At 42.2% G+C, this 16,291-nt stretch overlaps 1 protein-coding gene across 6 annotated transcripts in view; it reads right to left on the minus strand.

Moving 5' to 3' along the window:
* Positions 1-16,291, minus strand: part of agap3 (ArfGAP with GTPase domain, ankyrin repeat and PH domain 3) — a 134,691-nt gene that overhangs the window by 44,105 nt on the left and 74,295 nt on the right. For 5 of the 6 annotated variants that reach the window (XM_080441228.1, XM_080441229.1, XM_080441230.1 and 2 more), the window contains 4 exons: positions 14,580-14,707; positions 13,767-13,922; positions 6,939-7,022; positions 2,515-2,619 (listed from right to left, as the gene is read on the minus strand). In XM_080441228.1, coding sequence (XP_080297354.1) covers positions 2,515-2,619; positions 6,939-7,022; positions 13,767-13,922; positions 14,580-14,707 — 473 coding nt within the window. Of the gene's footprint in view, positions 1-2,514; positions 2,620-6,938; positions 7,023-8,018; positions 9,255-13,766; positions 13,923-14,579; positions 14,708-16,291 lie in introns of those variants that run through there. The other variant, XM_080441231.1, reaches the window with a different exon arrangement.

A 16,291-nucleotide genomic window follows, 5' to 3' on the forward strand; every position in this document is an offset into this window, starting at 1 on the left:
GTTCTCCATTCCCACACAAAGTAAACGGAGGGTGTTTGTGACAGTGGAAAATGACTGTAGTGTAGAGCCATTACACATCACCTGTGCCCACGCCACCCCTCCGCACGGAGGGATGCGAGGCTTAATGAATGCAAACAGTCTCATTCTCCTTCAATTTGGCCATTTGATTCGGTTTTAAGCGATTCTCGCCCCAAATGTGGGAAGCCAAGGTGAAAATCATTGGGCTCAGCAGAAAAAGGCCCAGAAAGAGACGAGCTCGGCCTTCGCTGTCCCCTCACTGGCTCCTCTGCTTTATTACCATGTCATAAAGCACTCATTTCTTTCCCAAGCCTCCTCGCTAATTACCCAGTGAGCGCTCTCATTTCATTTTATTGCGGGAATTAACAGCCAGATCGAAGCGTGCAAAGCTATTAAGATGTGTGATTAAGCCACATTCAATTAGTTTCTACAAACAATTTAATTGATGTAGCTGATAGAATTAACAGAAGGTGATTGTGTGGATGGCTTGGCTGACTGCGAAATTAAAGGTTCCCCTCTCCCTCCCTCCCCTCTTTTTCCATCTCCCTTTCCCCCCTCCCTTTTTTCTTTACTCTTTCTCTGCTTCGCTGCTCCGAATGAGTCTGAGCTGCTACGGTGCTAATGTAACCGTCGCTCCCATCGCACCTCCCTGAGTAAAGACAGCAGACGCGAGACGCTCAACACTCATAGATCGCCCTGATGACCTGTAACAGCTATAATGATCAAGAGATAGCCCGTCCAGTCAATTACATACATCACCGCTGCGCTACACTGCACTGCTAATAACTGCTAGTAAATTAAACCACTAACGCACTGTCAATACAACAAGGCCATAATATACTAAGCTTGGTATAAAGCATGTTGGGGTTGGGGTCGACACCTGAGCCATGTCACGCTAAAGAAGTAATTGAACAATATTGAACAAACCCGATAGAAATTTCTGGATACCTTGGTGAGATTACACATGACATACACACGTTATTAAAAAAGTTCCCAGTATGTCATTAACTGTGTGTTGCTGAATTGTAAACCAGTGTTTAAGTCAGAGACTGGAACCATAGAGAGAGTGATGGAGAAAGATTAAAAGGATTCGGAGAAAGACGGACAGGGCATGTGTGTGTGTGTGTGTGTGTGTGTGTGTGTGTGTGTGTGTGTGTGTGTGTGTGTGTGTGTGTGTGTGTGTGTGTGTGTGTGTGTGTGTGTGGTGGGGGGACAGGGTCTCCTGAGCTGTCTGCTGCCAGCCAGCCGAGTGTTTAAGAGGTATTAGAGGCCCAGCGGGACGCTGACAGAGATGGATGTGGGAGGCTGGTCAGGCTCAGCCGCCACGCGGTGAGAGCCGTTATAAATACAAGCCAGCATGGCGTCTGGGCACGGCGGGCACGCAGCAGCACAGCCATGTCTCCATTAGCCAGCATCAAGGCACCACGTGGGACAGTGGTGACCGGTAGGCCTTCCCGTCTCCTCCATCCCTGCTTACAGTGTCAGGGAGGGCTGGGCCATACATCAACCACTCCAATATGGAAGTGGATTTGAATGATCCTTCAATATCGAGGTATCAAAAATCATTTGTATTTTCATGATTGCATCTTTCCAAAAGTGTCAAAGGAAATCAAGTTCACCACGGTCATTATGACTTCTCCGTTTCTTCCCTTTAACCACTGCCCTATTTCATACTTTGTCGTACCACTATTTTTGTAAATATTTGAAGTGAAGTTCACGTCTATAATGACATAACCAACATAGACACACCATGTTAAAAGTGGCTAAACGTGTGTTGATTTCAGTAAACATAAAACATGGATGTACAGTGCTGAGTTTTGTAATTGAAGAAGTTTAGAGGAAACGTGATATCAATATTGTGCAAACACTATTCAAAGTCATATAGCCCAGATTTTGTCGTAGGGTTGGCTCCGATAGCTACTTTACACAGGCCTAATGCTCCACAACTGGACAATTGCGGGATCCATATATAGCAGCATGCAGTCTGTGTGCACAATAATGCTAAGGACACTGGCATAGACAGATGTTTACAACTTAGGAACCTTACACACAGCACCTTCAAGCACCTTATGCGCGAGGACCAATGGACAAACTGTTTAAAACTGCTGCTAATCTTTGATTATTTCATTTCCTTGGTGCTGCATATATTAAGTTTAATACTGCAGATATCATTTAATTATTCCTTTTTTAAACATCCTTGATGTTGCATATGTTTTAATATTATTATTGCTGCTACAATGTCTAAGGAACCAGAACAAAATAACTTTTACTCTTACAGTATGTATCAGAGTACTTGTACACAAGACATACAATAAAGAAACCTTGAACCTTACTAGTTCAACACAAAGAGTGAGTGTAAAAAGTGCATTCTGCATCCAGAGAATTCAGCTGAATAGGCAAAATACGTTTAAATGGTACATATGTCACCCTATATGTTACTACAGGCTGTAGCAAGTGCTTACAGGTAATAATGGGAAGGGAAGTGGTGAGACTCACATGTAAACTGGGGTGGTAGGTGAGGAGCCCATTATCACATAGTGTCACATATTTCTTCTTCCACTCTTTGTTGAGCGATTTCCCACTTCTCTTCAGAAGCATTCCCTGTAAGAAACCACACAAGGAGCATTTACGGTGAGAATCCATGTTTTAAATCATCACTGAGTATTATATTCAAAGTTAACTGACACCCAATGTACAGTAAAGGATGTTTTACAGTACATCTAAGAATCTGAATAGGAATCACATGACAACATACACCATGCATGTAGAGGAACGATTCTCATAAATGCATATATTGATACAAAACAAATAAAATAAAAACCCAGGTATAGTATATTTAAAATAAATAAATAAATACAATTATTTGAATAATTCAGCGTACACAGTCAAATCTGCAATTAATTTATTAATTTATGACTGAGAGTGTACACATTTAACCAAATGGACCCAACATTTGTACACTCTCAGATGAATATATACAGTGTATACACATATCTATACGGTCAGTTGTGTTTGCAACTTGAACCTTTCACGCTTGGCCAGTTCCCTGTGAAACAGTATCCATTCACAAAAGAGAGACAATCCAATTCAAGACCTCCTCCCTGCATTCATACACATAACATAGGTGAACTCTGGAGGACCTCTCAATCCTGGGATTAGGGAGTGTGATCTCCCTTCTTCAAAGCTCACTCAACGCTCTCTTCTATTCCACTTTATCTTCAGGGGCATTTAAGGCTTCAAATGGTTCCCTTATCTGCTGAGTAAATCCACCAGTAAACAATGCAGTTCCTTGGCTGGTGGTGACCAAACGCTGAGTGCAGGGGCTGGGAGGTTTGCTAGGGTTAAGGACTGAGGAGGGGCCCGCTTAATTAGGGGATTAAGGGGGGGGGGGGTTATTTGTACTTTTTACAGCCTGTGTGTGTGTGTGTGTGTGTGTGTGTGTGTGTGTGTGTGTGTGTGTGTGTGTGTGTGTGTGTGTGTGTGTGTGTGTGTGTGTGTGTGTGTGTGTGTGTGTGTGTTTGCGCATGCGTTGTGAGTGTGCAAACAAGTGTGTGTGTGCGTGTGTGTGTGTGTGTGTGTGTGTGTGTGTGTGTGTGTGTGTGTGTGTGTGTGTGTGTGTGTGTGTGTGTGTGTGTGTGTGTGTGTGTGTGTGTGTGTGTGTGTGTGTGTGTGTGTGTGTAAAGGGAGGGCGTGGGGGTGCACGGAACTGTTTTTCTTGCCTGGCCCATCCTGCAGGGGTATAATCCTGATTAACACATCAGAAACAGCTGACCTTCGGTGAACTGGGCACCAGGCTGTTTGCCGACAATCATCCTAATCCTCGCCCTGCTTGATCTAAGGAGCTGACTGCTGATGCTGGGCCACATGCTGAAGCCCAAAGTGTAGTAGGGCTCTGCTATCATGTCCTTGTCCCCCACTTTCACCACTTAAGCCCTATATTCTTCATCATATGACAAAGTAGTGAAAATCGCCAATTTACAAGCTCACAACTCAAATCCTATTACTGAATCAAACACCAGGACATTTTATTTTTTGTATTTCAGAATAAAATGGATTACTGTGGAAAAAGCCAATAATCCATTGATAATATGTTTTCACAGACGGGCAGCAACATTTTCTAAGTGCTTGATGCCAGAGCCTGCCAACTGAGGATTTGTATAAGTATTGAACAAATAACGTACAATTTGTTGAGCTTCAAAACAGATGAGTGACTAAGTAACGAGGCATACAATAATAATAGAATTATATTGGTATTTAACAATTAATCTCAGAAAAAACATGGTTAATTATTTCTCAAATATTGAGCAGTACGTATTGATTTTTCAGGAAATACATTTTAAACCTTTTCGTTATTTAATTGAATGCTGCCAACCACCCATAATGTGCACAATTTGGTCAATAAAACAACTGTAAACACATTTTAATGGCTTTGTAATCATACAAAGCAAATGATCCAGTTACAAGGCCTCTGGCGACTGTGGAATACATGTTTTACAAGCAAATATGCTGCTCGTCTTGTTGCCTACATAAATCTATACATTCAATCAGTGCAGGGCTTCATAAATTCATCAACGCTTTGAAGATCAATATGTATTCTACAATAAATGTAAAATCTCTTGGTCAGCACATTATTTAATTTAGATGTTGGCCTAATAGAACTGCAATAAATCTCAAATGTGTCTCAAGTAATTATAAACGTGTACAATAATTTATTGTAATTGTTTTATCATTTGCCTCACTGAAACGGGAGTGTTAGCAAATCAAAAAGAACCGTGCACATTAAAACGCACAGCTAATTTATCAATTTGTAACTCGGAGTGTACAAATGTAACCAAATGGACCTGTGAAAGGCCCATTTGATTCAATTTGAACATTCTCAGAGTTAAATTAACACTGAGGATTTCACTGTGTGCGTGTGTAGAGTGCGGTTTCTCCATCTCTTGCTTGCTCTCAAAACACACACACACACACACACACACACACACACACACACACACACACACACACACACACACACACACACACACACACACACACACACACACACACACACACACACACACACACACACACACACACACACACACACACACACACACACAGAGATCACCGTGTTCAGTCTGTGCGACATAAGGAGACAGGCCGGTCGCCTGTGTCCAGACAATTGTCATATCTACTCAAGAGGAGATTCTATTGTCACAGCACCCAGAAAGAAGCTGCATCCTGCCAGCGTGGCTGAGTGATAGGCCAGCCTTTTGTGATGGTCCACAGAACTGGAGGGGGTGCAGAGAAAAGCCCAGTTTCTCAGTACCGAGTGCATTGTTGCCCTCACTTACCATTTTTACAGGCGGGAGGGGGCTGGAGTAGGGAGGGGTAATTTGCCCAATGAGGGGTGTGTGTGTGTGTGTGTTTGTTTCGGGGGGGGGGGGGGGCAATGTGGGTAATTAAGCCCACATTGACACTTTGATCTCCTTGATTGTGCAGTTGACCGGCCTGGCCATCAGCCAGTCATACCCCCACTACTACCCCCCCCCCCCCAATGCCCTCCTGGCTCAAGCCACCCCACCCCCCCCAAAATAAACTCCTGGGAAAAGGGGAACGGCTGTTGGCCATATCTTATTGTCAGGAGGAGTTACCCAGAGAAGCTAATAGGTCTGAATGGGAAAGCTTACTGTAAAGATGTTTACAGGGGCATTTTCTTTAGTTTCTGTTGCTTACTGACCTCCTGTTCACCTATCCCTTGTGACCTAATCCTATTGAAACCTTTTCAAGCTGACAAAGACACTGCAGGGAGATTCACTGATCCTAATGATGGACAGCACAGTTTACAGAGATGGAATGAAAATTAAATAGCTGCTTAACAGCTGGCACAAGGTTTTTATGTTTGGTTTGGTTGTTTCTTGATGAGTGATTTAAGTGCATATAATATTATAGTATATTATATGCAGTATGTAAGTTTGCATAAATATGTTTGAAATCATATTTAATGCATAGCCGACAATAAATGTAGCCTACTGTATATACAATATAGAACATTTATATCAAGAAAGGTAGCTGTTGAAAACTGGGTTCAACCGGCAATATATTTAACCAAAATCATGGCAGCTTTCTCAAAATTAGGTAATGTGGAAGCCTGGCTCAATATAAAAATAAATAAATAAAATACATTCTTTGACCATTTCTATCATTTGCAGTTTACTGACACATTTTGATTGCTCCAATCAATATCCATTCCTGATCCAATTCATGTTACACATTTAGAAATATTACTCAGGTTTCTTACTTACTATTCTGAATTTCCTGTTTGACATAATTTAAATTTAAATTTATAATATATATAAAACAGTATTATTCTGGTTAACTAAATGTGCAATACTTCATTTGCAGTTGGATATGGAGGACAAAAAAATAAAAGCACTGAGAATATATATAAATTACATAATAAACTACTTCATGATAACAAAACTGCTTACTGTACTTTGCAGGTATTTATGACCAATGAATTTACATGAATTCGCTTTTATGAAATAGTAATACAACAGCCAATATACATGCAATATTGGCAGCCTACATTTTCCCACTGTCCATTGTCAATTATAATATTATAAATGTAAAATTATTGTGTTTTTTACAAACAGGAAAATGTATTATCTTTCTGTGATGTTCTTCCCAAACTCTGTGCTTGGCTGCGCATCCAACAACATGCTTGACAAATTACTTTGTGTTGTTTCATGTCGCCATCTAGTGGTGAGAACGTCTCATTTTGCCCATAGACTAAACTTGTGTACTTGGATCAGGTCATAATAAATAGTGAATATCAATTATCAAGGATACAAGACAATTACCAACACATTATATGCATGATACTTACCCATCTAAATATGAGTGTTGTAGGGCAAAGTTTAGAAAAAGACACTCACCTGTTTGATCGGTATGGCTCTTCCACTGCCTATGTTGTCTGTTTTAGTGTCAACGCTCTTTGCTTGTTCACTGGCTTTTCGTGACTGCAAGAAAACAAGAGAGTCAGTCAGCAACTGATGTGAAACATTGATACTGATGCAGACAGGGATGTGCAGGGTGTGTGTGTGTGTGTGTGTGTGTGTGTGTGTGTGTGTGTGTGTGTGTGTGTGTGTGTGTGTGTATCAGTGTATATCAGCGTGAGAGTGGTGGTTCAGGGGGTGAGTGGGGCGTGCGTGTTTGTCCAAGTATATGCAGTAAGGTGGGAGACTCGACATTGCAAAATAAAAAGTCTCAAAAGAAGCTCGAAATGAACAAACAAGCAGACCAGCGGAACAAAGAGCATTAACACTGACGTGCAAGTATAAAAAAAGACCAGACCAAGACCAGACTAAACACAGAAGACCATCTCAACACAGAGAAGACCAAAGACGACCACACATTGAGTCATGACTCAGCCCTGCAAACCACTGGCCGATCCTTCCCTTTGTTTCAGACCCAGAGGTCCATTAGTAGACCTGAGGATCACCTGCTATAACGTTACCCAGCCACAGCTCTGACGTGCCTTTTGCATAGATGCATTGACAAAAGAACAACAACTTTGTAGCACAGTTAATTTAAGTTACAGTTAATAACAGGTTAAAGGGAGAGAAGGGAAAATGGGTTATTTTCAATGTATTTTCTTTACAGGAAACTTTGTTAGTGCTTTCTTCAACCAGTAACACCTGTTGGAACATTATAAAATCAAATTCAATCACACCAACATCATATTCAGTGCAAACATGTAAGTGTTAGGGTTAGAAACAGCAATTAAAATAGCAGCCCCCCCAAAAAAGGAGAGATGCAGATATACATTTCACATTCCTCCAAGTCCTTTCTGTGGAGAGAATATTGACTGAATAATAAGACAAAAATAACATGGCAGAGAAATACATTATTTGAAGAGAATGACATCCCCCGGCCCCAACACAGATAAACCATGAGGTACAAGGGACAGACATGGGTGGTTATGGTCTCATTCACAACATGAGAATGACCAGTCACCAATGGAGAGAGGTAGAGTCTGAGTTCAAGTAAACCAAACTCTGCTTTAGATTTTTTTTCCAACATTTTATTATTATTTTTTAAGTATAATTTTCTTTTTTAGCTTGTATACAGACACCATACAAAGCAAGTCACAGGTTCACTTCCAAATATTCAACAGATTGAGCCAAACATTGCAGTTCCCACAAAATATAGGATGGACAAGAAAGGCATTATTTCATATATTTCATATATGTATGTACTATATTTTGAATAAGTTACGATTGTAAATAAAATACAATACAAGATATACAGCAGTCTATAATTTTCAATCCGTTCATTATAGAAAAGCGATTATGCAATAGTTCATAATCTCTGTACCAAAACTAAATAAATAAAAAAGAATAAATAAATAACTAAATAAATAAATGATGGAATATGGAAAAATAAATAAATATAAAAGAAAAATAAATTAACTGTAACTACATTCATAAAAGTCGGTGCAACCCAGTTTCATTTGTTTATATCTCTCTTTACAATGTCTTTAGTACCTCGACGCCCTGCTCTGATTTTTATGAAGGCCTTCATAAAACTACCCAAATATATATACTCATTTCAAATACCCTTAAATCTAGCACATATATATACCACCTTTTAAAATCCATTCAAAACTTTATCCTAGAAAATAAATGTAAATCAAATCAAATTTGACCAAATGATTGAGGGACACCTACAAAAAACAATACTAAAACAGAGTGTACTTGGCACCTCTAGTCCTTTGAGTCCTCATTTATGGCAAGGGGCAGTGTGATGTAAGAGTTTTGTCTTTTGGGTGACTGGCTAACAGTTCCAAGAGTGACTTGACTGCACACAGATTGTTTTTATGAGTTGTTTGAACGGCGGAGCAGAGATGGATGGGCCATTTCCAGACCAGAAGAGTCCCTACAGTCTGTCTCGTGTCGCAGTTGTGTGTTTGACAGTCTGCTATGAGCCCATACAGACAACTTCATAATAACGGTTGTTTTAAAAACGTCTTACGATCTCCATAGTGCAAGTTCTTTGCATTACCCTGAATGCAGTAGAGCACTAAGGGTAAAGCAGCAACACGCTATAAGTCCTCAATAATCCGCTATAATAATCTCCTATCAGGATTGGCAAAGCAGGGGGACTCTTTATTTAACGATCATGCTCTTCTAATTCGGAAGGAGTTGGAAAGCCCTTTTTGTTGAAGAAAGGTTGGAAACAGAAGCACAAATCTGCAAATATTGAGAAACATTTCAGATGGTTATTTCTTGTACTGTTTGGGTTTGTTTCATTTGTGGAGTACTGGTAAAAACTCAAGGGACCAAAAAAGTGAAATGGGCTTAAAAACAAAAAACTTATATGAAATGGAGTTATAAAAATTGTAAAATGTCAGACAAGTATAAATGGATATAATGGATATGAAAAAGTAAGATGAAATGAAAAAGAAGCCAATTTATTTTGACTTTAAGAGTGTGCTTTTTGAGACAAAAAGGGACAGACAGCCTAAAGACTTCAAGGAACCTCAGACGGATGCCAAAACCCATCTTTATGGTTACTTGATTATGGAAGCACTAGGAAAGGATTATGTGTTTTGTGCTGCTATCTGGTGGCCAAACATTGTTATGACAATTTGTCTTGAGATGATCATGACTGAGGTGAGGGAGATGAAAAGTGTCAAGACCAAGAGATAAACTATTTTTATTACTAAAGCTTTTCACTTATTTATTTTTTTAATACAATTCTGCACCTATTGCATCATTATAAAGGTGGCTTGACCTATATCAATTGACTGTTGACAGCTAAAAGGTATTGATGTAATTTTCCATGTCTGACATGATCATTTTCAAAATGGTCCAGTAATCAGTTTGGAGGGATTTGATTTTACAGATTTTTTATGGTTTATCTTATTTTTCCTTTATTTCAAGAGTCCCAGTGCCAGTACCATGAGGTCAGCATAATGAAGGTGGCAAATATTACTTTAAACGTGAAAATAAATATTTTCCTCAGTTTTAGTTTTTTTTCTAACAGCAGAATGTAATAACTAGTATGCAATGATTAAAGTGAGTCAACACTGATATCAATCTATCAAATCCTATCTACTGATGACATTAAGGCATATTTCCCTATTTTGCAACCAGTCCTGGGACTTCCATTCACGATTATCAAAATGTACAACTTATGAGGGTGACAAGAGTTGTTGAACAATGACCTGCCGACTATTAAAGAGACTCTACTTTTGATTCAGAAATAAAAAAATTACAGAGAAAAACGCAAGGCGTACCAAGGATAGCCTTAAAAAGTTACTGGTAGGGGGTGGGGGTGGGGGGAGTGGGGTTGTCGTGTTTCTGTCGCTTTGTAAGGTGGCAAAACGTTGCCTTTTCAAGTCTTCCTCTCTCTCTCTCCTTTGCCCATCGTGAGCTCTTCCACTGTCACCGGGGTTAGAGGTGTGGGGCAGACGCTGAATATCGCCACCTCAACGCTCCGCCCCACCCACACAACTGCACATCCTTCACCCCCACCCAAACCCCCCCACCCGCCCCTTCCCCCCTCCTGCATCCACGACCAGCTTCCGCCGCCCCCCGAACCGCCCCCTCCACCCACTGGCTTGCTCCTTCAGAAGGTCATGAGCTGAAACTCCCTCTCGGCCTGCCAATCCGGCACCCACACCGGGTAGGTGGCGTGCTTCGGCATCTCCATGACGCAGACGGGCAGAGGCTTGTTATGTCTCTGGTGGACATGGTTAGTCACTACCTAGCAGGGGGGGGAAGGGAGAGAACATGGGGAGCTAGCACACAAACCTGGCACTGCTCGGAGGCCACATGAAGCCTGTGGCCCACACAGTAGTGGCTGGGGGGGGGGGGGGTTACGAGGGTGGAGGAGCAGAAGATAGGTGAGGGAGGGGGTGTTAAGAGCACTTGGTTCTCAACGTCGGGTCCGGGGACCAACCAGGGGGTCCAAATGGACCCATATGGTTCATCTCTGGACCCAAATCTACACTGTAAAATCTACAGAGTTCATTGAACTCTGAGAGCGTACAAATGGAACCAAATGGACCCTTTACGGTTCCATTAGTACACTCTCAAGAGTTACAGACCAGTAAGGGTCCATTTGGACCCCCCTGGTGGTCCCCGGACCCGACATTGAGAACCAGTGTGTTAGATAGAGAGACAGAGAGCGAGCGAGAGAGAGAGAGAGAGAGACAGAGACAGAGACAGAGAGACAGCCATTAGAAAGAGGAGAGGTAGGTCAGGGCAGGGAGGACAGGTGGAGGGGCAGGGGGATGTTAAAGAGTGGGAGCGGGGAGGAGTCGGGGAAAGGGTGGGTTAAAAAGCAGAGAAGGCCGCAGAGTAAAACCCTCAGTGTTAGTTGCACCCTTGAGAGTGTCAAATAACACTGAGAATTTGCCTGAGTGGCGAGGGAGCAGAGAGAGGAGGGGGACAGAGGGCAGAGGCTGGGTAAAAGAAGGGCAGAGAGGCTACAGGTAAAAAAAGACAAGGCTTAGGATAAGCTGAGGAAAGTAGAATGGTTAGTGCACGTACGTATCCTATAGGTTAAAAGCAAGGGAAGATAACACAGGACACGGGGCAGAGAGCGGGTAGACAGAGGGGTTGGGATACAGTATGTTATCTATTGGCTAGGGAAGGGATGCAGTGTCTTACCAATCAATATTATCTATGGGCCATCACATATACTGTAAATGGGTGCAGTGCAGGGGGCTGGGTGGGTGCAGGGTTATTATAGTCAACAAAAAAACGAATTGAACTGAATTGTGTGCTTACAAAACTAACTGACGTTAACGAAAACCAAAGAAAACATTTCCTTAGTCCTAAAATAGAGACAACAAATAAAAACTTAACAGAAACTAAGCCTTTTCATAAAATAAAAACTAAACTAGCAAACCCGCTTTAAAAACAAATTAAAACGTACTGAAATTGACAAAACAAAATAAACTAGAAAAAGTGCTCAGGTCTCCGCCAGGTCAGGTAGGTTATTGTGGGCCAGCAATGTTCGGAATTCGCCAATCAGGATGGAATATGAAAAATTCTACCAATTTGTAGAAGTAATATTACATTTTTTTTGTGCAAAAATCGGCCTCCTGGTGGCACTATAGGGCAATGATAAAAGGGTGGCATTTGTTCCTCAACATAGTGTGAATGTGCGTGCAAAGTTTCATCGTAATCGGACGCTGCGTTCATGATTTGCGTTCACTCCTGCCAACTTTAGATGTCAATCTTAGCCAATCAGGATGGAATATAAAAAAGCAAACAGATCCGTCTTGATCACATGACTATAGAGATCATGTGTACCGATTTGCGTGAAATGTTGATAAATCTGAAACCGTAATATCAGAAAATGTGTTTTACATAAGTCGGCCTCCTGGTTGCGCTATAAAAGGCTTATGTTAAAAATGCAGGGCAAAGGTTTTTCCTTGGCCTCTAGGGAATACGCATACAAAGCCTTACGCAGATCAGTGCAAGTTATAGGTAAAAAACACAAATCGGCCAATTATAGCGACACCATGAGGCTGATTTTAAGTGGCATTTCTTCCTTGGCATAGTGGGAATGTGGGAATTTCACGGAAATCGTACGCTGTGTTCATGATTTGAGGCATTTTGTCCAAAACGGACCACCCCTGCAAACTTTGGAAGCCAATCTTAGCCAATCAGGATGGAATATGAAAAATCTGAAACAATTGTTTCATTATAACGCTATAACAGGCCCATGTGAAACATTTGGGGCAGAGGTTCAGCTCTGGCATCCGGGGAGTGTGTGTGCACAGTTTCGCTGCAAACGGTGCCGGAGATAAGCTGTCCACAGACGAAAGGACGGACAGACGGACGGATAGGGTGCAAATTGCAAAACATAGTCTCGGCCCTGCCTTCCGGCCTGGCGGAGACTAAAATCAAATGAAAAATTCTAAACTATAATAACCTTGACTGGGTGGGGTTCGAGTCAGTAAGGAAGTTAGTGGCAGGGAGGGCAAGAGTACACACACAGTAAAAGCCTCAGGGTTCATTTAACCAAATGCAACCAAAAGGACGCAGAAGGGGGGGGGGGGGGGGGGGGGTCCGTTTGGTTGTATTTACACACTCACTGTGTTAAAAATGGATAAATAAACACAGAGGACTTTACTGCATGTCTGTAGCTGGGGTTGTGCATGGTGGATAGTGCCAACATGCGTTATTAGTGTGAAAAACAGGTCAAGGGGCTGGGGTCTGACTTTTAGTTGAATGTGGCCGGATATGAGGAATAGCATTGGTGGGGGTCCTGCCTTCCCCCCCCCCCAAAGGGAAGTCACTGCAAAGAAAGGATCTAGTAAAAATAAGAGGGCGAGTGGGGAGGGAGGCCAAATATTTAGACAGAGCAGATAGAGTCCAGTTGGTTATGAGAGAGATGAGTAACTATGGAGGATTTGCTTCACATTGGAAGATAAAAGAAAAAAAGCTTACTTTCTCTTCCACAGTGATTAGCTTTGATATTTTCTTTTAGAGAAAAAGATGTTTGTCTGTTTTTCTTTAGGGCGTTTTAATTATTTATTTTCTTGCTCATCTGCCCATCGAGTTGCAGGTGTTAGGTGAAGCCAGGATGCTCTGCCTCTTTTGTATGTGTGTCAGAGAGACGGGAGGGGTCGCTTTGGTGGGTTTCGAGCTACCTGTCTCCCTCTGGTGGCCAGAGTCTGCATTGCAGCGCACCTCCTAGTAGTGTGAGTGGGTGTTGCTCTGCATCAGCTGCCGCATACTTACTGTGAAAATGTTGGAGCGGCGCTTTGACTGTTTACGGATGGGCGTGGGTGTGTTGGAGGCAGCGATGGTCTCAATGCGCATCTCCCGCTGACTTATGCTGGGGGTGGAGGGAACAGAGGAGGAGTAATCACTGAATGCACCCCCGCCGTTTGCCGCCTGGGGAGGGAGAGAGAGATGAAGAGGAACCAGCAGCATGAGAGAGGGAGAGAAAGAGAGAGAGAGAAAGAGAGAGAGAGAGAGATACAGAGGGGACAAGAACAAAGGTAAAACAAGCAGGTCAATTTGGGATAGGTTTTATGATGTTGAAATATAAATTCTAAACTAACCAACATTTTGCATTCCAGCAACGGCACTGCGGCAAGCTAAATGCAAAATAATGGTCAATTATATTAGACCTTTACAAGCAACCACAACAAACCAAATAATGTCTACTTTTATTTGCATTTTTACAACATTTTCAACCTAAATCCCATAGTGCCGATATATAGTGCGGCAAAATATGTCTTCTGTGTATTTCTCCATGAAATGTTGACGGCGCGAAACAGTGACGTCAAACGCATCGTCAAGTGTTCATCCCGTACGCTCAACGAGCCATTTTGACTGTCACCTCCACTTGTCTTACCAGTTACCACTTGAGCACCCCACACACACACACACACACACACACACACACACACACACACACACACACACACACACACACACACACACACACACACACACACACACACACACACACACACACACACACACACACACACACAGAGTTCAATTAACACTGAGGATTAGGTGTATTATTGGTACATTCATTACCTGGTTAATATGGACGGAAGGAATGGTGGCAGAAGGGACTGACGAGTGGCTGGGAGAGTTAGGCAGAGACTTGCACGGGCCAATAGAGAGCTGCTGCTTTTTCCTCAGAGCCACAACCTTCTGGGCAACTGTGGGGGATGGGGGGGGAGAGAGAGAGAGAGAGAGAGAGAGAGAGAGATCTATGTATCACTGCACATCAAAACAGAGGAAGACAAATTAACCCTCGTCCTTTGAAAAGATATGTCATGTTTACATCAAGTTATCATATCTCCATTCACAATTATGGAGTCGTTAAGGCCTCTGCTATCGCCCCTTTCCCTTACTTTTGAGTAACTAAAAGGCCTGTTTTGAGTTATACATTATACTTAATCTCTAAATTCCAGATGCTAATCTCACTTGACAGAAAACTGTTCAACTGCAAGTGAAAAGAAATTGAAATCGTTTTTTATTAAATATTTCATAATACAAAAGGCACCATTATCTAGCTCGGCATATTAACCCGCAATATAAGCATCAACCCTAGGTATAAACACAGCTTGATGTCCAACTTCAAGTCAACAGACAGCCTGAGCAGCGGGTTACGAGCAACATACTGCATGTATGGTGGCTCACACAGATCTCTCGGGAAAAGAGGGTACCTGCATTTCCAAGGAAAATAATCACACTACCATACAGTTGGCAAAATGTGCCTGTCATCCGTTGAGACCTACAGGGTGATGCTAGGCAAATGAGACTGCCACTCTCTGAGGCGACCTACTGCGGTGGATGCATCCTTTCATTTATTTCACAGCACACACACACACGCGGCAAGTGAGCGACTGGCGGTACGATGAGCAGTGAGGTGGTTGGAATGTTAGGGCCTGCGTGATGTGAATCAGGAGTGGAGGTTTGGAGAGATGATTTCGAGTTACACAGACAGCTAGGAGCATATCACACTGCTACCTACTGCAGCACGGCAAATGGAGGGAGAGAGAGAGAGAGAGAGAGAGAGAGAGAGAGAGAGAGAGAGAGAGAGAGAGAGAGAGAGAGAGAGAGAGAGAGAGAGAGAGAGAGAGAGAGAGAGAGAGAGAGGGGGTGAGAGAGAGAGAGATTAAGAAGGTGGAGAGAGAAGAGAGAGAGGAGAGAGAGAGAGAGAAGATGGAGAAGAAGAAGAGAGAACGAAAGAGATAGGGAGAGAAAGAGCGTTCTCAAGACGGCAAGCGCTTCTTCGCGTCTTTTAATTATTTCAAATGGGGCTTCAGGAAGCAATTAAGGCGAGACGGGAAAGACAGCGCTCCTGTGTGTCAACAGTCAATGGGAAGCAGAACTGGGGCTGTGATGTACTCACAAGTCCTTGTAAAGCAGAGACACCTTGTGGGAAACACTTAATACAGTTGAAACACAATTCTGTTTTCAAGTGATACTGGAGGTTTCATCACCCCAATTGTACGCTCAGGAGAAAACCAATGTTCAAGATATTAACCTCTTAAGCTGTGATTTATAATTTCAGTAAAACTGTGAATTTTTTTTGAAGATTATTATAATTTATTAGTTTTACATTTTCAGTTTTCACCTACAGTATAACATGCCCAAAATAGGGATGCCAGGGCTAAAGTGGTTAATGAGACATTAAGCCCCAACAACACTTGCAGACAATATTCAGCCACACTCCTTGTGTGAAATTTATACTGTCTGCCACACATTTGTGTTCATTCGAAATATACCACTAGGCA

Source organism: Gymnoscopelus braueri, assembly GCF_963280865.1.
Source record: "Gymnoscopelus braueri genome assembly, chromosome: 10".
NCBI classification, from domain to species: Eukaryota; Metazoa; Chordata; class Actinopteri; order Myctophiformes; family Myctophidae; genus Gymnoscopelus; species Gymnoscopelus braueri.